Consider the following 23,037-nt stretch of genomic DNA (forward strand, 5'->3'; position numbering starts at 1 on the left):
ATAAATTTCTTTTTATATTTGTTTTAGTTTTCCTTAAAATTGATTATAAAATAGCGGACTTATGATGTTACTAGGATCGCTGCACATTGTAATTCAAAAAATGTTAAAATATCATGCTTATAATTTTGTGTCGGTAGGACTTTAGTTGTTATATTCTAACAGGCTAGATGTGTTTTAGTTTTAATTTACACAAAATGTTGTACACATTATTTACATGGAAATAGAGATCTCACCTCAAACAAGTTTTCTTTTTCAAACATTTTCATTACCACTTAATAGGCTAAGCTAATACTGCCTTTCATGCAGGCTACCGATAAAAATACCATTTAATAGGCTAATACCTTCTTTTAAGTGAGATAAAAATTAATTTTGTGAAGAAAAGGAATATATAGACTAAAATAAGCATGATCAAAAACCTTGTCACGTGAAATATAATATTTATCTTAGCTAAATTATAATAAATAATAAATAATAACTTATTCAAGGATCAAGTTTTATCTCCCAAATACTACTTTCCGTTAGACATTACGAGCATAATGAGTATATAAAAGGTCATAACAAAGTGGTGTGAAAACAGTGGAACAAATAAGTTAAAAAGAAAAAAAAAAGCGTGCACAAGTCAGAAGGTAAGCGACGAGTCCTCGCTTTTTAGCAGAGACTCATCACTTGTATTTTGGAAAGTGACGTTCACATAGTCTAGGTATATAGGGCTTATACTTAGACCTAAACTGTTGTATCTCAAAAATGTATTGCAAGTTCAAGACTAAGCACCAAGTAGGCAGAATAGGAAAACAAGATAATGTTTTTCAAAGATCTTTGTTTTAGTGAAAGTTCAAGTGCAAGTTTATTATTTTTTAGTAGGTTTATTTTCTTAGTACTTGTGCAAGTTTATTATTTCTTAGTAGGTTTATTTTCTTAGTACTTGTAATAGGTTTGTTATAGACTTATAATCTTCATTTTGGTGCTTGTAATTTTTTTTAAATTCTTAATCAATACACACAAACTACAACACTTTTTCGGTAAGATCTTGGGTGATCAAAAAAGAAATGACTTAGTAATTTTACTACCTCCGTTCTATTATACTTGCTACTTATAGTAATATTTACCTATACAACATGTCACAATCAAATGAGAATATTTATGGAAAATATAGTTGATAAAAAGTCAACAATGTGAACACAAATGCAAAATCTAGGCATTTCAAGGGGAGATATGAATAACCGGCCTCTTAATCCATTAATCAATCTATATTAATCATCTGAAAAATCTATGGGCCTTTATTGGTTCCAAATGAAACATTTGTAATCGAATTTGCAGAAGAAAGTGTAACCCATCATGTATGTATTGGGCACGACTTCGTCGTTTACCAGTTCACTGAAAATGACAATTCAGATTCCGCCTTATAATAGAATTATTATTATTATTATTATTATTATTATTATTATTATTATAGCCTGCATCATGAAAGTGATAATTATCATTGATTATTAATTAAATTATAACGGTTTGATGGAAACGGAATAAATCTGTTGATAGTTCCGTTGTGACCTCCGTCACTAGTGGAGCAATGTATAATTTATGTAATTCCACATTAAAATAGCGTAGATCAAATATATATATATATATAAGACTTTATACTGAAATATCTATTTGTAGGGTTTTTTAATTTGTGACCGAATAATCACTCTTTGTATATCGTTATGAGTTGTTGTTTTTTTCGGGATAGGCCAGTTTCTGGATCACCTTCCACTTCTATCATCGTAGACTAGCCAATTTTTGCAATGCTTATCTTTCTATGATATTTTACTTAATGTGATTATTATACGGGAAAAAAAAACAAAATTATATGGAATTTTATTTTATTCATCTTGTCAAGGTGTTATAATTATACCTGTAATATGTCACTATCAATAACAATATCTAAGAAATATAAGTATTGAAAGTTGAAACTAGACGTAAAATGTCCAAATGAACTTAATATCATCCACCAAAAGAGACGAGCACAATCAATTCGACAATGGGATAAATTAAATAATAACAAAAGCTCATTTATTGATTTGAATCCAAACCGACCATGGGCAGAATGTAATTGAACTTACAAAAAGTTGTTGGACCTACATTACATAGATAATTTAGGTTATGATCTAGGTTAATTAAATTGCGGATATTGATTAGTTGCACTAATAGGTATATGATTCACTAAAAGTATTGATTTTGATGTTGAAACCTATTTTCTTTCTAATGAGATTTGTGATTTGAGCTAATATGAATCTTGCTGCATGTTTTATAGGAGTAGATCATGGATAAAAATGGAATCGGGTCAAGCTAACACGTGAGTGACCCAAACATTGCACACCTTAGGTACAATTTGGACCGACTCGAACTTTGGCCCAACATGACATGAAAACCGGAGAGGTGGGACTTGTGGAGGCCGCAAACAACATTTACGGAAGGTCCCATTGCACGAGCAATGTCCACCTGCTTAGCCAAGGAGTCGACCATTCATATTTAGGATTGAATTAATAAATTATATTTAGGATTGAATTAATAAATCGAAGAGCGTACATAATATTAAGTATTACATTACACTCCTATATATTTCACAAGTCATTTGACAAAAGTTGAAAAAAAAATGAGTTGTTGGACTTTTGTATGTAGCGTTCTTTCTAATGTATGTGTTAGACTATATAATATATCTTGGAGCTTCAATAATAAGTATAAGCTTTTGGTTGAATTGGTTCTTTGATATGGTATCAGAAGCCAGCGTGATAAGAGGTCACATGTTCGAATCTCAACTACCCCTCGTTTAAACTGGATAATTTAGCACCAGGTATGAAGAGGGTATGTCATGATACCTCACTTTTAGCCTAAGTGCTCTCGCGTGAGGGTGCACGTTAGTCATATAACAATTCTTGAGATATTAAGCATAAGTTTAAGCTTTCGATTGAGTTGGTTCCTTAACAATATAAAGAGTTGAGTTGCTTCAAAGTATGTGTCAAAAATGGATAAAGTTTTTGTTATGATTGGTGTGACTTGAGTGCACAAGTGGTGTGTGCATTCATGTGGTGACTCTTGGGATGGAATCCCATAAGTATGTCATAAATGGGTGTGTCTTAATATTTGTGGTTTATGATGATGATTAAAGTATGAATTAATGAGTTAATCAAGGGAGTTATGGGACTTAATGAAGAAGTTCAAATGTTCAATTCAAGATGCTCAACTATGCAAGTCGAGGAATACTGTTAGAAGCCCTCTGAAGTGCCGCTCGACCAGCTCGCTCGACCGAGCGAGCTTCAGAATGAGTCGAGCGAGCAGACAGAATGCAACCAGAAACTTCCTGTAGTCTGCTCGACCGAGCGAGCCTCTGCTTTGGTCGAGCGATGTCTCTGATGCTCCTAAGATGCTGTTTTTGACTCTTCAAGTTCTTGGGGATGTTTCATTATCATTTATTCATAGCTTTAATAACTTAATGTTACTTAGTGTGATCTCTCCTATAAATAGAGAGCTCTCATTCACATTGTAATTGATGAACATCCACAAAATACACCCAAGCCAAACACTAGCCTATATCTCTTCTCTATTGTAATTCTCCATATTTGAGAGTTCTTTGAACTCCTTTGATAATATAAGAGATACTACACACCGGAGGACGTAGCCTAAGTTGGGTGAACCTCGTTAAATCTTTGTGTCGTTTTTTATTGCTTTACTTTCTCCTTCAAACGTCGATATCATTGATAGCGTAATTTGTTTGTCATTAAACTTCATACACTCGATCTTGGCAATATTAGAGTTTAAAACACATTGTTCGAACTCTAATACATCATCGTTTACAGTTTTCATAACCAAATTAGAGATGGTATCAAGTGGTAATAATCCCATTTAGATACAATAATAAGATTATGGAATACAAAATAGTGATGAGATACACAATTTATGGATTAAGAGCATAAGCAGAAGAATTCAGTAACTATGAAATAATTTTTAAAATGTTCTTAATTTATAACATAGTATCCATTTTTGTATAAATAGTAACAAAACAAAATCAAACAAAAATCCTTCTCATCATTCTCATTTTAAAATTCTTTTTATTTAATTCTATATATATATATATATATATATATATATATATATATATATAATTACATTTGTTGAGATTTAATGGTGTGACTTGAGTGCACAAATTCAAGTGTGCATTCATGTGTGACTCACGGGATGAAATCCTATGTGGATGATTAATGGGTGATTTAAGTTGGTGTTTTGAAATGGTGATTGAATGTGGTGTTTAAAGTGTGATAATTAATGGAGGAATTAAGTTGTGTCCTAAACTTATGCAATAAAGAATGTGTTACAAGTCATGATGAATGCCGAAGTTTAAGAGTCTTATGTGTGACTGGTTTTATGCCTTGAACGAGCCTTGAGTTCAGAGGAGACAGAATGTGAAGTTGAATGGATGCTTGAACGAGTGGGTAAGAGCTCGAACGAGCAGACCTGTGCACATTAAACAGTGAGATTCTGATCCATCTGCTCAAACGAGCATTGCATGAGCTTGAACGAGCAGGTCTTCCAGGGTGCAACATAAGATTCGTTCTTCGTCTGTTCAAGTCCACAAGCAACTCAATTATGCATTAATCCTTAACTTTAAATGTGTACTATTCTTTAATGCAATTAGCACTATAAATAATGAGCTCATTTGCTCATCCAAAAACATCAAACACAAACTCCAAGCCTAAACACATAGCCTTTGCATTCTCTTACATCATTTATAATACTTCATTGTAAGAGTTGTATTTTTCAATTGTTATTATATAAACAAGACACCACGGAAGACGTAGCTATTATTGGGTGAACCTCCTTAAATCTTTGTGTCTTTTTTTTTTTGCATTGTTTTTTATTTCCTTTAAACATTGTCTAAATCATTGAAATTCAATCGGTTCATCAAAGTTACTTCGAATCTTGCGATCTTAGTAACATTAGAGGTTAAGTTTTATACTTACACTCTAGTTAAGCAATTATTTCAACATTGATAGATGAAAATGTTGTCTATTCTTCTTCTTGTGTATCTTTCCTCTGCACAAAACTTGGAAATTCTGTTGGGATATCCCTGCAAAGATGGTCATATAAAATGATTTCTGGCTGTCAAATTCATATGAATTCTCAGAAAAAGAAAAACTTGTCTGATAAAACTATTACTTCAAATATGGAATAGTCATATTCTTCAAAATGGAAGGAAATCTTGCTACAAATGCCTCCCACTCTTCTGGATCGATCTTCCCATCACATTTAAAATCGGCTTCTTCAAATGTCTATCGATAGAAACAAACGGTTAATATCTGATCAAATGGTTAAAAGTAGTTTAAACTAATGATTGAGGCCTCAAAATACGTTTTATATAGTATCACGCCCTCACATCAAAGCTCTGGACTACAGAGGCTGTCTTTAGACCAGGCTCTAAATATTCCATTTTTAATGAGGGTGGATGAGTTAAGTAGCCCTCTGATACCAAATCAACTCAATCAAAAGTTTAAGCTGATTGTTAAAGCGTAATGAGTGGTTAAACACTCTATCAGTTACCTTGTCGATTATTAATTGGATAATGTCGTCTGAAAGGATCAGATCAGACTCATCAAGAAGAGCTAAAAGCATCACTCTAACCTGTCACACAATTTGTCATAAGAACACTGGTGGTGCACTGCATATGATGCTTGCAGCATGCAGGATATGTTACTCAGACTATTATTCTCGTCATGGCTATTTAATACAAAAATTTCTTATGTTTTGGTGTAGAATTCCGTGAAAAGTCCAAGTAACATAACTGTGCAAGAATGTGCTTGCTGATACGAAGAAAATTAACAGTAACAAACCTCGTCAGGCTCGATATAACCAGTTTCCCAAATATCATACAGCTGAAATGCAACTGATAGATCAGAAACAAGGCATCAGAAACCTGTCATAAAATGCTTTGGACTTGGAATAAATATTGGGTGTTTGGCAAAATAACTTATTAGGCAATTTTAGCTTATTTTGATATAGATACAGGGTTAGGTGGTGAAATCATACAATACTAGTGTTTGGTAACTTAGCTGGTTGAACCAGCAAAATCAACTGATCTAACTAGTCAATAAAATCAACTGGTCAAATCAACTAATGTAATTAGGTTAATTAGCTACTAGCTACTAGCTACTAGCAACTATTAGATGTTTACCAAACACCCCCGTAACTTAATTGATTAATGGAGATAGGTATTGAGTACCCTACAGGAAGCTTTTTCTGTTAAGAGTGCATTCGGATGGAAGATACTTAACGCTTGTATAAACTCTTCGAAATCTATACGTCCATCATGTTTTGAATCAAACTGATTGAATATCTGTTAAATATAGAGGAAAAGTTTATATGTTTTGAAGTAATTGGAAAATGTACTTTTTTCTAGTCAAAAACTAGCTGAGACTTAGAAATGTGTTACCCTATCAGCAAAAAGAGTTTCTTTTCTTTTGTTTCTGAACAATCCAATTTGGAATTCTTCCTGCAAGAAAGAATAGCTTAAGTAGCAAGTACCTTTAGAACTTCAATCACAACAGATTGGTTTGGCTACATGAACCAATGGATCACTGGAGGTCGTCTACATGAATTCTCCTTCTGTATTTATTTCGGATTATAAAGGACTATTGTAAAACAACTCATTAAATCACGTGCAATTTTTGTTTATGTGGAGTTACAGATGATGTTTGCTACCAAAGATCAATCAGAAACAATTTCTTTATTATCACTAATAGAGTAAGGTTGCATAAATCCAACCCTCAAACCCCATCATAGGAGGAAGTCGGGTATTGGAATGGTGGTGTTGGCAATTGGCATCGTGTTTCATCTTCGGTCTTTCTCACTCTATTTTTGAGTCTCGAGTTTCATCTTTCTATTTTCCTGGTTTCATTTTCTACTCCTAATCTGAAAATAAATAACAAAAAAAAAAATAAAAATAGTTGAGATATGATAGTCTAACCTTGGTGATGAAGCCATCATCAACAACAGAACTGCTTAATCTTTTGAATAACTCATACAAGTTCTCCACTTCAGTCACATTGACTGCAAATTGATCCAAAAATCCAACATAGGAGCAACATAAATGATCAAATATTTATATCAATACAAAGCATATTAATAGCTTACAATGAGTATTAGCTGCTAAAACAGCTGAATCTTCACATTTGCTCCTCTGCTTTGTGCAACAACAACCCATGTTTGTTTATGCTTAGGAAAGATTAGTTAACAGATAAATAAACTTCTAAAAAAATTCAAGCGAAAACATGTTTAAAATTACAAATGTATTTATGGAGTATTTATAAGTTATAATTATACTGTTACAACTAATAGGAATCAGACACCTCAAAACAGTAAAGATATGTAAAACGATTTGGCTAATTTTGTCTAGCTAGCTAAAAGATATGGAGAGGTGAATGAGATTTGAACTCATAGTTTGGACTTTTAATAATATTTATGTTAAGAAACTATTTAAACCAAAAGCTTAAATTAATAGTTAGGTTTAAAGATTGGGTTATACTAAATCTTATGAATATAAGTAAGAAATTCTACGAGTATAGTAAAGAATTGCTTTACTTAACATTTTTTTTACTTGAACATCTTTTTCCCTTTTCTAAGTAGACTCTTGGGCATAGTAAATTGATGTAATCATGGTAAAATTGATGTATTTGTTTAGACTTTTGGTTACTATGTAGGGTAAAAATTTATACAGTCCATTAATAAGGAAGAATTTAGCTTCGAACTTGCTTAGGTTATTTGAATAAAATTATATAAAATATTAAATTGTACATATAGAAGAAGGATGACGGTCAAATTAGTTCAGCATATTTTCAGAGATAGCGCTCGACCCACCTTATACTACGGTACATATTTTACCACTAATTCTAAGAGCTAGACTTTCTTCTAATAAAGGTTTAGCTTTTGTTGTAATGTCCAAACAAGTAAATTCTGTTGGAAGGGTGGAGGTGGATGCCGTGGTTGCACAAGACATCTTCAAAAGTTGATATATCATATTTTCATAAATAATGGACTCTTTTCTAGATTATGCTTTGGATATATTCTCCATTTCTCCTGTTTGCCATGTTATTGGAGCAAGTTGAGGAAAAAGAATCCTTATATTGTCTGAAATCTTTGATCTTGTCTAATTTTAGTTATCAAACTGGGTCAACGTAATAGAAGATTATGAATTTAAATCTTAATGCACTTTTAATTAATAATTTATTCATACTTTTCACTCAAAGGATTTTTGTGTGAGGAGTTTAAGAGTTATCTTTTTTAAGTGAAATACTTAGCATAATGTAAAAAATACATGTGTTGCATATGCACTTTTAGGTCAAAAGGGTGTTATGTAAGAAGGGTGAGGGCTTTAACATCTTTTTGGTTTAGTTGGTTATTATGTTAGATTTTAACATAAAGTCAAAATCGAAAAGAATTTTAAAGTCAAATCTGAATCTAGAAGTTAACATTTTCTAAAGTATTTTCATTAATTTCACAAGAGGATGTGAAAATTAAATAATTACAAGTCTTAAACTAGGTTATAGTTGATGATCAAGTTCATCTCCTTTATATCCACCACCTTACTTTTAGTACTAAATAAGATAAGATGACTAAATAATTCCTACTTTCCCCCCTTATTGGCAACCTTCTCATATCCCATAAAACCTAAGGATCTTTATATTATTTTATAGGGAGGATCTTTATTATTTGTTACTGAATGTATCTTCATAACTTTTTTCTTGTCTAATTTTACTTCCTTGTTAATTCACCTGCAACAGAAAAATATGTAGCACATATTAATATTTTGACTTTTTCACAGATAGTATTTTCTATTAATGATCAATTAGAAATAATCAAAATAATTTTACAAATTAATCTCACCTAAGTAAAATTAAGCTACGTAATACCGTTTGAATAATGGAACTTACTATCGAACACAAAGCACATCATCATTTGATGATTTTGTGATGCAACAAAATTTTAATATTCGTGAGCTTTATTAAGGCAGATTCGAAAAGTCGCATGTACACTATTTTACTTTTGTAATAACAGAGAAGTTGTTTCTGACTAACCTTTGATGTTTTTATGCGGTAAAACACTAAAAATTCAGGAAGGTAAAGAAAAGAAAGAAAGTCTAACATGGATCAAAATTGGTAGCACACTTCTCAGGAAGTTGCAAGGTCATCCCACGATCAACACCAGAAACCGAAGGACCCTTGACAAGCACACATAAACAAGGTTGTCCCAAGGCTTTAACCGCGTTGCAGCATGCCATACTTGGCGGGGTTGGGCTAAACGGAGAGACTGCTCGTCTGCACGGAATCAGCTGCACAAGTGACGAGAAGAACGTGCTGTCACAGCTGTGCCCTCGGCTCTGATCTACCATAACTGTCATGATTAACACCATGGCTATCAAACAAGTAAAAGTCTTCATGATATAATAAGATTAGAAATATAATACACATAGAGTGTAACATGACTTTGTACATATATCTGCAATAAAATGGACTCATGCCAATCTGCATTTCCTTCCTAACTCACATCTGCCTTTTTTTCATGACTCTATTCACATATACAATGCCTTTATTTTGTGGAACAGTTTGAAAATCTAATTCTATGTCTTCAAAGTCATACTTAAAAACAAGTTCATTTCTTTACAACAGTAATTGTAGCATAAAACAGAATCGAAATCAAGCATTTGTACATATAATTCAGGACAAAATTATCCTGAATAATTCCACGTATTGCCTATCTGCTGTGAATAATCCCTATCAATGATTATTTTTAAATAATCCAACCTTTGTATACTTTTTGCTAACAACACCCCTTTCTACATATTAACCGGCTACTATAAATATCTATTAGTTGTAACACTCATTCTTATTCCTCCTAATGCTTTTTCGTTGATCTAACCTTAATCCTTTTTAGTGGTAAGTACCTACAATAGCCGACTTAAGTTGTGACAAGAGGTATTGTCAGCAAAAAATATGCAAATGTAGAATTATTTAGAAATAATCAATAGTTGGGATTATTTAAAGCAGATGGGCAATACGTAGGATTATTTCTGAACAATTTTTCCAATAATTTGATACTTCCTCCGTCCCTAAATAGTCTCAATATGTGACCGATTACATGAGCTTCATCGGTCGAGTTTTGCACCAATTTAGGACCAGAGGATGTACTATCTACTAACAGTAACAATTTAAAATACCTTCCATAGACTGCAACCTTGATCAGATGCTAATCCAATTGCTTCAGAAGCCTTTACCAGCAATCCATACTCCAACAGTAAATCGGTCTGTGTTGAGTGGCTAAGGCAGGCTTAGCATAAAACACCTTCTTGAACATAGCTCCAACAAGGTTACCTGAAAGTGTGACCTTCAAAAAACACCAGGTGATCGTCTCCTAAAACGAGAGTCAGATTCCATACAAGCAACGAGTCAAGAACAGTATATTAATTTTCCGAACCAAAATAGAAGCACAGAGGATAAGGAGGCGAGTTTCAACAAAGAGAGCCTCTTTCCAAGTAAAATGCAGCTATCTTGGAGAGTATGTCAACAATATTCTACAAAACAAATCTGGACGTACTGCACCAATACCTTTACATTCCTGAGGACATTTTCTCTGTATAATACTAAACAAAAGAATACTCTGCCATTGATTTAACCTTGGCTTCAGATATTCTCCTCTACATAATATAATCGGCGTCACAGATAATTCGCCGCCAAAAAAAACTAATTTTCTACCATCTCGAATAACTGCTGGTAGATTCATTTAGGCCATTCATATAGAACTTCATGCAGAATCTGGGACTTCGGTATGAACAAGGAAACTTGGAAATGCGGCACTAACATCCCTAGAAAAAGAAAGAAAAGTTTTTAAGATTTAGTTTCGGAAACTACAAATAGACTTACATTGTTGAAGGTACAATTGTACTGTGATCAATTATTCAAATGTTTGAACTTACATAAAACTACTAGCTTTATATAATAAGTGGAAGCTTGTAGTAACGAATACCATAACTAAAAATGCACTTATCACCCTACTTTCAGTTCTTCGGATTTGGGTCTAGCATGCCAAAGAGTGCCACTTAGAATTAATAGTACAACATTTTATTGCTCCAACTCAATAAGTGATAGGTCTGATGCGCGCAACCTTATCCTTGGGGTTGTTTGGCAAACTAGCATTGAGTTAGCTTATTTTGATACAAATTGAGGGTTGGTGGTTAAACCATTCAATGCTAATAATTGGTAAATTAGCTAGTTGAAACAACTTATTATTATGAATAAGCTGTTTTTGAACAAACTGCTTATAGCAGCGGATTCAAAATCCGCTGGTTAAACCAGTTAATAAAAACAGTTGGTCAAATCATGTAATCAACTATCAGCTACCAGTTATCAGCCATTACAAAGGTTATTTTCGATTGACCCATAGCTAACAACGTTGGCAGCTTTATATAGATAAGAAATAATAATGAACAAAAATAAGCTTCATGGTTGAGTTTACGCACTTTAGATACGGAAGGGTCATAAATTTCAGCAATGAAGGGTTTTTTTCAACAAACATCTTCCATTCGTCTTGATCAATACGCCCATCATGTTTTGAATCAGCTTCAGTAAAGGTCTGAAAATATAATTCAAAAATAAATTTCTTATTTCCTACAACATATCATTATATAAAATTAAATTTGAATTAGTTTAAAAAGAAACAAAGATTGTGTACAAGTAAAACACCTTTTCTATTATTGCTTCAACAACATCCTCTGACAGTATCAAATCTGATTCTTTTAGAATAGCCAGTAGCATTTCCTTCACCTATGAATGATCACTGGGATTATAAGATAAAGATCAACAAGTATCATGTCACCAACAAATTTAGAAGTTGGTTATTTGTGAAACTATGCCCCTTTTTATGAGTAAGCGAATCATTAACATGGGTGTTAGCTAGAGGTGTTTAACAGGGCGGGTCGACCCAATGGGTCAATGGTACGGGTCAAATTTTAACGGGTCATTAGCGGGCAGGTCAATAACGAGTTTGTAATTAGCGGGCATTGGTGTAAAGGCGCATAGTTTCACTGTTAACCAACAAAGATCATATTGATAGGGGGCATAAACAAAAGCTAAGATTCTCAACGTCAAGATGAATTGCAATAAAGAATAAGCACGATAATGACCTCTTCACGTTCAATATAACCAGTGTGTCGCAGATCGTACAATTTGAATACAACTGCATTAGTATAAGCTCTTTGCATCAGTGTTTACAGAGAAGTCTTCTAGCAGACACAACAAAAGGGGAAGCCAAACTGAAAGATATTTGAGAAGTTTACTAAACATCTGCAAACCGAAAGAGTTCACAATTTTACTGCATACATGAAATTTTGTCTGATTTAGGAGTGTTAGGATGAAAAACACTCAACGACTGGACAAATTCTTCAAATTCAATCACCCCATTACGCTTGAGATCAAACAAATTGAAAACCTGTGAAAAAGATTCAGTCAATGAAAGCAGAAGAAACATTCCATCAGCTTCTAATTGACCGCTACAAATTCAAACTTTATTATCATGAGTCCTATGTTACAGCCTTACAGGTGATGGAAAAACAGATAGAACCATAGAAGCAACATAGAAATGGCACAATGCAAAAATGCATATCTCAACAGCAGTAAACAAGGAGAGTTCAAAACATGACCTTTGAAGTTTAAAGTTGGAATTAGTACATCATTTCACTACCCCAACGTCATTAAATGACTCCCACCTACAGGGCTTGGGGGTTGGATTTACGCAACCTTACCCTTGCAGGAGAGGTTCTAAGCATGTTCAGTACGTTGGACAGCACATGGCCCCGAAAAATTAGGGGCCTCAATATTAAATCACGTAGTATATATTTAGTGTCTAAAGATACAAAGTTGTTAGAAAAATAACATAATTTTTTAAATTGCATAGGCCTTCAAAAATTTTTTCAATTTTTGCTTCGCCCTTGTACCCTTAATAGCAAAGAGGCTACAATTTCACTTATGTATGAAGTGCATATGATTAAACGAGTCATTTTGATATAGTCCATTATAATCCAAAACCCAAAAACTATAATTCTTTAGACTCATCGAAATAAGGAATGTGCTAAAAGTTAGGATTACTGATTACTCGATAGGAATTTCAGTCATAGCAAAGATGTGAATCAACCCCAATGTCATTAGCATAATCAATTTGTCAAATGAACGAGACACCTACCCTATCCACAAAGAGATTTGGCTTCCTGTTTTTACCTAGAAGTGCATGTTGAAATTCTTCCTGTTTACAAAGCAAGTTCAGGAGGGGAGGTTAGATGACATTCATTTAAGAGACAATAATCCTTACTCAAATTCTTGTATGAGTCGGTCTCACCGTGAGACATGTCTCATACTTGGGTTAAATACCCCAATAATAGAAACTTTTAGCTTATGGGCTTCTTGTTTTGAGGTCCTCTCACCGTGAGACGGTCTCATACAAGACGGACTGTAAACCTAAATAATGCAAAAAGTAAGACAATTTTGTTTTCCAGACATTTACGTAATACCTTATGTATAAGGCCATCGTCAACTATACAACTGCCCAGTCTCTTGTAAAGTACATACAAGGCTTCCACTTCATTTACAGAAACTGCAAAAGACATTATGAAGCACACAAATGGGTACATGAATTAAAGAAAAAGCAAATAATATTGGGATCATCAGAAAATTCATTCAGATTGAAATTTTGAACTTTCTGGTATCTCAACACACAAATCATACACATTGTCATAGCAGCAAGACGAGCAGAGTCGTTATATTTAAGATTGTTCCTTCGTTTCTTTGAGAACTTGCCACCCATTAGAGCAGTCAAAGTCTTGGTCTAAAACTGCTACACAAATTATGGCAGGTACAAGAGATGGTACCAAATGAACCTGTACCAGAAACAAAAAAAAAAAAAAAAAAAAAAAAAAAAAAAAAAAGTTCCTTTCAGAGCTAGCTTTTTTCAAAAAGTTCAATTGGTTGACTTCAAAAGCAATGATAATTATTGATCACTTAATTAAACATGCATTTGAATAAGTGAATTATAATCAAAGTGTAAATTTAAAAAATATAAACCTTTTTAAATGTTTTTTCTAGTACTTATCTGCAGAGTCCACATGTTCTGATGTTCAAGATAATTTATAATTTAATGTAGTCCTTGCTTCCGTTCCACCATAGGAAAGGAATATTCCAAATCATGAGACTAATTACAAGATTGTGATCATGGCAGCCATCTCCCTATATTGCAAGAAAATAACCCATATGATCCTAGAATGATGACATTTGCCACAATCAACGCAGATACGATGTTTACTGACGTGTTTACAAAATGAAAACAAAAAGGCGGTTATTCTAAAAGTTTAAGCCTCAGCATTACTAGTACATACCTTGGAGAAAAATAAGAACTTTTTTGTCCAATAGCCTAATCATTAGTGCAACACCGAAACGCCTTCAAGCTCCGCCAGCGATAACTGTGGAAATAATTAGAAAACTTGACATAGTGGAAGAGCCTAGGACACCATGCCTGCAAGTTAGTGCTAAGGTTATATAAAATATAATTGGCAAACTTCAAAGGTGATTGAAGAAAGCGACGTCACCCATGCCATGAGACTTTCCTGGCATATGGCACACGGCACGCCAGGGAAAGATCCCAAGTCTCATGCATTCAGCCCCTATTGGTCTGTGCACTACTTCTGAAAACCACTTAACTAAACTCAACTGATTGGAGTTGAGCTGAATTGAAGCAGTCGAACTAAGCTGCGTGAAAAGTTGAATGAAGAGTGAAATATGAGGGTCAAAGTGATAAACTAGCTGAATTGAAAATCTGAACATAATAGAGTTCAACTGAAAATAAGTTGGGAAAACGCACCAAATCAGATAAGGAGATCAAGTCGTAAAATCAAAGTTCCTTGCAATGAATGGACAAGGTAGTCTAAACAGAGTTGAATATGCACTTAAGGCACTATATAACTTGATGGCCCCTAACAGTGAGAACACTTTAATGGACTTTCCAGCTTAACACTTTGATAAAATGCTTCATTACATCCCAAATTGTAACCCATTTTGAATAAAACCAGCGCCAAATCCAAGTTGATTCTTTGGGTTTCATTGAGGTCACATCTCATTTTGATATTGAACAAGGAGTTTACCGTTTAAATTTCCAAAGCTAAACTATATGCAAAACTGAAACCTTACACTCGTGTAGGGAATCGGGATATCTTCTTCAGTTACTTTCAAATACATCTAATCGATTCAGAAGCAACTTAAAGGTCTTTAGAATTTTACCCCAAGTAAGCCAAAACCAAAAGCCATATAAAATGGATATCAATCATCGGAACCCAAATAATCTGATTCCTTCCCTTCAATGTTCCACATAGGAACTGAGCTTTATAAGCCTCTTGGCTTCTTTTGATCAACTAGCTTATGCATCAAAATACAGCATTCTAAGCCCAATAAGTAATACCTGATTCACTACGAGACAGTTCATGGCCAATGTTCTCTTGCCTTTCGAATTGGTTGAGTATATTAGATGACTGTCACTATCTTTTAAGAAACCAGTCCACCTTATGACTTCCAAAAACCACATCATTTGCCTCACATATTAGCTATCTCAAGAACCCCAAGGACGGCTTTAATGGTTCAGTAAAATTAATAACTGGCTAATGCAAACAAATCGTTTCGAACACAACATGGTTACTTCACTAGGTAGACATTCAAATCTGATGGTAAAATATGCGAGCATCAAGTTCAGAACATTATCTGAAACATTTAAAAGCCAAACTTATTACATAAGGAGCACAAATTGACAAGCACACATGATTTGTAAGGCCAATCATTTTTTGGGGGGTTAAATCCGAACATTGTACATATGGAGCAAATACTGTAGGATATATGATCTAAAATTTTCTCAAAAATAACATTCTGATGCGCACAGTTGATTACATTGTATAGATGAAGTTAATCCTTTGCAACAGATCACATCAATTGGGTCAAATATTGATTATATTGGTTTTTGGAGGAAGAACTCCCATTTGAGCTACAAACATCCTTTACGCGTAAAACTGAATCGTGGACCTCACTATTAATGAAAAAACTTGGGAATGAAGTTGTCAACTCCCTGAAAGTATAATATTTAGCATGATTAGTAAAACTGATGATTTACTATGGCTAATGAACCAGGATAGTGTAGGAATATGGTAACAAGTAACCAATTAACTGATACCAAAAGGAATGAGATATCAGAAGTTCAGAACTCACTTTAAGTAAGGAAGTGTCATGTTCTTCATGAGAAATGAGTTCCTCGACATGAATTCTTTCCATTCTTCTACATCAATCTTTCCATCGTTTTTAAGATCAACTTCCGCAAAAGTCTGTTGAGACATGCACAGACACATTAATAAGAACACAGCATTCAAAATAGTAAAAGAAAGATAGAGACTGCATACTGGTCGGTTACCTTCTCTAATATTGCTTCAACCAGATTGTCTGAAAGGGTCACATTTAGTTCTTCAAAAATCGCCAGGAGCAATTTCTTCAACTAGAGAGTCCAAATAGCACAAAAACATAAAGTCAAAAAACATGTATCTAAAGCACTGTCACATCACACATGATTCACTAATGTCCTTGCGAATCACGAATCAAAAAAACGAATTATGGTCAAGATTTGGGTTATTTTATGGTCATTTTGAGCGAATCACAAATTCAAAAGCGAATTAACCGACGAATCATGTTACACTGATCCAAAGAGGCATATTAATATAAAGAATATAAATACAAAGAGTATAAAAATGGGAAAGACGTGATTTGGTTAATGATGAATCCTGAAGCTATTTCTTTATTATTTGTCCATAAGATTAACTTAAAGCTCACTAGGTAACTGTATCATCCTCTTTTATTGGTTATCCAATTGCAATTGGATTAAACCTATGATAGTAATTTAACAATATAGTATAGTAATTGCAAGTTTTTAACATTGTGTACCTCTTCGCGCTCAATGTAACCAGTGTTCCTTACATCAAAAAAATTGAAGGCAACTGCCAAAATGATTTCAGCTACATTAGTTGATATAAAAATTCTGTAAAAAATAAGCAAAATAATTAATGATTATTAGCTGATGATTGAAGAATAACTTCTGATTATAGAAAAGGACCCTATAGCTCCTAAACAGAGAAGTGTCGCATCAGTAAACACATCTACCCTTGTGATTTCTAAATAATGGTGTGTTTCAAAATACAAGTTTGCATGATATCAACTATGAAATATTAGAAGCATAGACTGTGTTATCACATTCATACAAGCAATTTTGTCCGCCTCAGGAGTGCTTGGGTGGAAAATACTCAATGACCGGACAAAGTCTTCAAAACTAATCACTCCATTATTCTTGAGATCAAATAAGTTGAAAACCTGCAATGACACTCATGCCATGAATAAAGTGTTTGATATAACTCTAACTTGATTAGTGGAAATAAAAGTGGTCGGGAACTTTAAATTTAACTATTTATCTGCAAAATTAGGTTCGGAAGTTCCCTAACAATGTATGTTGTACATCGTTTAAGAAAAGAGGGGCTTAAGAACCTCTTTAACCAAGAAAAATATTTCTGTTATGTTTAATTCAGTCCCCACTGTTAAAAGATAAACATTTTACTTCCTTGATACTCCTAAGTAACAAGTAACCACTTATTAAGAATCCGGACAGCATCAAGTAGTTCATGAGTGGAAAACTGAAAACATATAATGACCAGTGATAATAGAAGGTTACTAAAGGCAGTCAGCACTTATTTTAATAGCCAGTTAACTTATAAAACTTCAGTAGGTATCATAAGCAGTGAGCTGGTACAGTATGCAGGATTATTAGCAAAAAGAACCCGATATTAATAGGTACAACATTGTAGTTACAATTACAACTCTTATTGATACATAAAATATGCTTAAAAATTACTCTTTTTGTGTCTCCATTTTCATTTTTTGGGTTTTTTTTAGTTTCTTTACACCTTGACTTTCATGGTCAAACTATTAAAAATTTTACTACTTCATGAATGTTGTTTTTTTAATATAATTAATCTTTTTATCTCACTTCTCAAAATATAAATTCATGAAGTAGTATTTTCAAACCTATATCAACACATAATAAGGAAAAATTAAAGTTAAATTAAGTTCTTATAGAACGCTAGACGACAAGAGTCAAAAAGTGCAAAGAATAAGAAGAAATAGAGGGAGTACATTCGGAAATAGCAATATTCAACCTAAGAATATAGTGAAAAAAACAAGGCTGCATTACATCGCATCGTCACGTTGTAAAGGTTTTAAAAAAAAGAATTGGTCCCGTATTTTAAAGGTGTAAAAAACCGCGTTTTGCACTCTTTCAAGAGATATCTCATGCTTCTAGCCGATCTTTAGCGTTGCGATAAGCCAATAACCACATCACTCCCGTTACTGCATCACCATGTCGTTACCACGATCACAATCATTACCAAAATTTTTGCACTATGCTATGAATAGAACTATTACACTCATAGATGTAAGCTCACAATTAAAACATATTTTATCGTGACTAGCATGCATACCTACATTCTCAACTATCAAAAGATCAGAAGATCGCTGTATATATGCATTTAGCTTGCTTAATATATAACTCCATGCAGAATTTTCTTATGATGTAAAACTTCCCTTCTTAGAATCCATTGGGCGGCAAAACTAACCTTTCCACATGGTCATACTTAGTGAAAGTGGGAGATAGGAGATGTCATCTCAATTACAAAAACCACATCTTAGAGTGACCTCAATGAGAAAACTAAGCTCACATTCCAGTGGCTCGTGAAATCTTAGCTTCAGTTAAGGGAACTTAGTAGATGATGAAATCAAAGTTCTCGATTTCAGTTTCATGGGCTTATTTTCTTCCACATCTTTTCATGGCTGTAGGTTCTGTGATATACTTGTTACCATTATTTAGTTGTTGACTTCATTAAATTAATTTTCTTTTATACACTTTCTTCCACATCCCCATTTCCTGATTCCTTAGTCAATGCTAGTACTTTGTAAAGTTGGCAAATAATTATCATGCAAGTACTTTCGGAAGTAGCATTGCATCAATTAACTAAAGAAGTAGCATAAACAATACAAGATCATTCATCAACAAAACAACGTTTTAGGAATAAAAAACATACCCTATCTACGAAAAGATTTTGTTGCTTACAGTTCCCAAGCAAAGCCCGCTGAAATTCTTTCTGCAAAAAGAATGCTAGTCCATAAATAGGGCTTCTAACAACAAATCCTATAGAATTCAAGAACTATATTGTATATCACACCAATTTCTAATCGTTTTCAAAACAAATTTCTGCACTTATATGCTATGCAAAATTAGATCAAACTTAGAGGAGAAAAAGTTTCTTTTAGGATTGAAAAGATATGTAAACGAAATAAGCAATGATAACTACCTTTGTAAACAATATGTGATTCAGAAAAAGGTATGAAAAAAAGGACAAGTGAATAATCACATACCTTGTTAATCAGGCCTTCTCCAACAACTGAACTGCTAAGTCTTCTGTAAAGAACATGTAAAGCCTCAACTTCATTCACAGAAACTGAAACACAATGGAGAAAAGCAAAGATCTTTACTATTTTCATCAGCAATTTACTAAAAGGAGTATGTAATCGTTCCAAAGCACCCAAACAGATAAAACAAGAATTATTAGTCGATCACTACTTCTTGATAGGGTATAGCATATCATGGGGCTACAACCAAAAGCGTAAGCTGATGGTTGTAGCCCCAGTTATGTTATTTCTATCATACTCTTATCAGTTTTATCTTTCAAACACGTGCATGAAAGCCGATCGGATTTTCAGATACTTTGACTTATAGGGAAAAATTTACTCTTCAGCATACTACCCTTTCCTGATATTTAGTGACTCCTGAAAGAGCTGGAGAGGGAACTTTTCTCCATGGTGACATTTTCCTCAAACATGAGTATAACCTCTTTGGTCAACAGTACTACATATATATGAAGGATTGAGATAATTATAGAACTTACAAGATGTTTCAGAAGCAAGAATAGCACAATTACAGTACTCAAGGATTTTCTCATTATTGCTTTTTGAATACATGCAACCCATGAAGAAAATGGAACCTTTGATGCCCACAGATGGTCAGATTTGAATCTGCACTCCTGATTCCTGACTTCCCAGCTCCCATTATATGATTGATAGACCTTTTGTAATAGCTATTTTATGTTGCCAATATGTCAGCAATAAATTAGTTGAAAGGATAAGACTAACTATATTGATACCCACTTCGTGTACCTAGTTGTACACGATATCTTCTCCATATTAATCTATTGTATTTTTTGAGCTGTCTGTTTTCAAAGTTCTGATGGACCAGATTGTGAAAATAATTCGAACTAACCCAACTGCAATTCCCATTATTCTACAAGGTGCCAGAACTATAGTACGTCAACCATGATTTTACAATGCATACAACTTTTTAGTTACTACTGGTGGAAAGTTTAATTAAACACATTATGATTTATGACAATGTCAACGTAGAAGCTAACGTTCATTTGTGCGATGCAAGTTCAGCCTTTAGGCCTACGAAAGAAGAACAACGCACTCCCTCGGGTGTATTCTAGCTTTTAGCTGTCACATGCAGTCTTAACCTAGTTAGATGCCACCAGTCATACCACACCTACGTTAATGGCCTGTTTAGTAATCGATACTAAATGGTCGGAATGGTTTTGAAAAGTTAGTGTAAATTTGGTAGGAATATCTCTTGAAATGGTCATGCATATTCTCCTTCAATAATCTCATTTTCTTTACCAAATTCATTCTAATGCATTATCATTTAAATATGTGGCATTAGGTAGTAAAGGAAAATTGTGAAGAATTTTTTTTTTATGATCATAGATTCATTATTATGGGAATAGCATGTTACATATTATGAAAATTTATACTACAAATCATTCCAATTACTACCAATTAGTGTCATTAACCAAACGAGGCGTAAATAGTTCAACGTCAATAGTCACAACTCAAAAGTATGCATTATTTACCTAGTTAGAAACCCACCATCACCGTCTAACACACCTGTCTTACATAGTCCATGTCCACAGTCAAGACTCATGTACAGAACTCCACTTATTGGTCCATGTTCAAGCTACCTAGTGATTGTGTGAATCATAGCATATTTCCTTCTCACAAAACAGATAATTTAGTAGATCAAATTGGAAACTAGGCCTTGTTTGGTGAATGAATGTATGTTCAAAAGAAGTATTCTTCATCAGCTATTCCATGAATGAGACTAGCCACAATTTGAAAGATTTCATAAGGGAAATTAATGATAGTCCTATACTTGATTAGCACACATTTTGTATGAACAATTAAGTCGGTGCAAAACATTTCCCCTTAAGTCAAACGAAGCCCAATGTGGTCCTAATGCATAAACTCTACTTGAATAAAATATGAAAATTCTTTCAAATGTGTTCCCTGGTAACCTACATTGCATATTTTCAAAGACTAGGAGTACACACAACTAAATTAGTATTAAAATCAAAGTAAGTTTGTAGGGTACCATTTTTTAATCCATGAATAACAATATTTAAATCCAGTATTCAAATATTTGCATCCCAAGAACATGAACTTGTCCTTAAAGAAATGGTTTCATAATCAACAATCAACATTAAAAAACTAAAATCTTACCCTTTTAAGTTTATTATCATATAATACTATTCCTATCATAAGATAATCAAATCAAATACTCAAAAAAGTATAATAATTCAATATCTTAAAACTTCAACCAAGAAAGAGCCTCCCTTGAATCATACCTTATAAATAAAGTATTGAAAAACAAACAAAAGAGCGGCAGGTTTGTACTGGATAAAGTATTTTTCTTTGGGACATTTAATCAAACACTGTGAGGGCATACTTGGTCCCTTTTCTGACTAATCAACAATCTATCAGACCCAGTATTTATGTGCAAAATGGCCTTCACGTGAACTGAAAAGGTAGGGATTTTGCTTTCCAATTTTGCAATTTTCTACGTTTGAACAAGTCGAAATTAATATACGATATTTGACACGCCATTTGTGCAGTGAAAATAAGCATATGATGTGGGTATTGCAGCAATTGTTGTTGCCAACAGTGCTGTTGTGACGCAAATTTGGGAAGCATCCTGGTGTTGGATTTGACCTTGATTTTTGTTTACAATTGACTTACATGGAGTATGTGGAACATTTCTTTGATTTGGATGAATCAAATCCCAAGTTTAAAGGGGAGAGTAACATTGTTTTAGATAACAAAATAAGAAAGAAAAGAAATAAAAAAAAGAGATGATACATCTTGTTTGTAAAAGGAAGAAAAGAAAGGGAAAAAAAAAGAAAATTAGTACAGGGAGTATACGTCTTTCTATCAGATTCACTTTATTCAAATTTAATGTATACCTATCATATTTTGTATTTTTAATGTCTACTTACACTATCCTTTATACCTACTATTATCATCTTTAATGTCTATTTACTGTATCTTTAAAGCGTACTTATAATATCCATAATGCATACTTACCGTATTTTTAAATGCATACTTACGGTATTCTTAAATGTCTACTTGCAGTATCCTTATGTCTACTTACTTTATTCTTAATGTCAACTTACAGTATCCTTAAATGTATACTTACAGTATCCTTAAATGTATACTTACAGTATCCTTAAATGTATACTTACAGTATAATTAATGCTTACTTACTGTATCTTTAACGCCTACTTACAATATCTTAAAACAAATTCTTGAATGAGATAGTTCTACGGTGAGATTATTTTTATTGCGTTGACTCAATTATATTTATAGTCTTAAGATGATCACATATAATCATACATTATACTAAAAAGTTTGAAAATTTCAAGTACCACAATTAAAAGAGTTTATCAAATGAAACTTATTTATTGGCTAAAGAAAATTGACATGGCATACTAAAAGCTTAGAAATTTCAAGTGTCACA

At 33.3% G+C, this 23,037-nt stretch overlaps 3 protein-coding genes across 12 annotated transcripts; all 3 read right to left on the bottom strand.

Moving 5' to 3' along the window:
* Positions 1-4,099: 4,099 nt before the first annotated feature.
* Positions 4,100-7,445, bottom strand: LOC130800875 (calcineurin B-like protein 7). The gene is made up of 9 exons (XM_057664593.1): positions 7,162-7,445; positions 6,995-7,077; positions 6,461-6,520; positions 6,256-6,364; positions 5,862-5,914; positions 5,572-5,652; positions 5,191-5,303; positions 4,995-5,101; positions 4,100-4,593 (listed from the first exon to the last, which is right to left on the bottom strand). The coding sequence occupies exons 1-8, from the start codon at positions 7,229-7,231 to the stop codon at positions 5,041-5,043; spliced, it is 630 nt and encodes a 209-aa protein (XP_057520576.1). The 5' UTR covers positions 7,232-7,445; the 3' UTR covers positions 4,100-4,593; positions 4,995-5,040.
* Positions 7,446-8,374: 929 nt separating this feature from the next.
* Positions 8,375-10,231, bottom strand: LOC130800876 (putative lipid-transfer protein DIR1). The gene is made up of 2 exons (XM_057664595.1): positions 9,169-10,231; positions 8,375-8,798 (listed from the first exon to the last, which is right to left on the bottom strand). Exons 1-2 carry the CDS (start codon positions 9,461-9,463, stop codon positions 8,779-8,781), a joined length of 315 nt encoding a protein of 104 aa, XP_057520578.1. The 5' UTR covers positions 9,464-10,231; the 3' UTR covers positions 8,375-8,778.
* On the bottom strand, positions 9,279-22,415 carry LOC130800873 (calcineurin B-like protein 4). Of its 10 annotated transcripts, XM_057664589.1 has the most exons (11): positions 14,444-16,031; positions 14,133-14,294; positions 13,797-13,948; positions 13,583-13,665; positions 13,258-13,317; positions 12,399-12,507; positions 12,203-12,255; positions 11,763-11,843; positions 11,540-11,652; positions 10,241-10,885; positions 9,279-9,417 (listed from the first exon to the last, which is right to left on the bottom strand). In XM_057664589.1, exons 3-10 carry the CDS (start codon positions 13,873-13,875, stop codon positions 10,825-10,827), a joined length of 639 nt encoding a protein of 212 aa, XP_057520572.1. In that variant the 5' UTR covers positions 13,876-13,948; positions 14,133-14,294; positions 14,444-16,031; the 3' UTR covers positions 9,279-9,417; positions 10,241-10,824. The 10 variants fall into 10 exon arrangements, with proteins under 10 accessions (XP_057520572.1, XP_057520573.1, XP_057520574.1 ...); XM_057664590.1 differs by lacking the exon at positions 14,133-14,294; XM_057664591.1 differs by lacking the exons at positions 9,279-9,417; positions 10,241-10,885; positions 11,540-11,652; ... (4 more) ...; positions 13,583-13,665; positions 13,797-13,948 and adding exons at positions 16,314-16,426; positions 16,513-16,593; positions 17,037-17,089; ... (2 more) ...; positions 19,554-19,636; positions 20,084-22,415 and having other exon boundaries at positions 13,962-14,294; positions 14,444-14,527.
* Positions 22,416-23,037: the final 622 nt, after the last annotated feature.

This window comes from Amaranthus tricolor, chromosome 15 (genome assembly GCF_026212465.1).
Source record: "Amaranthus tricolor cultivar Red isolate AtriRed21 chromosome 15, ASM2621246v1, whole genome shotgun sequence".
Taxonomy (NCBI): domain Eukaryota; kingdom Viridiplantae; phylum Streptophyta; class Magnoliopsida; order Caryophyllales; family Amaranthaceae; genus Amaranthus; species Amaranthus tricolor.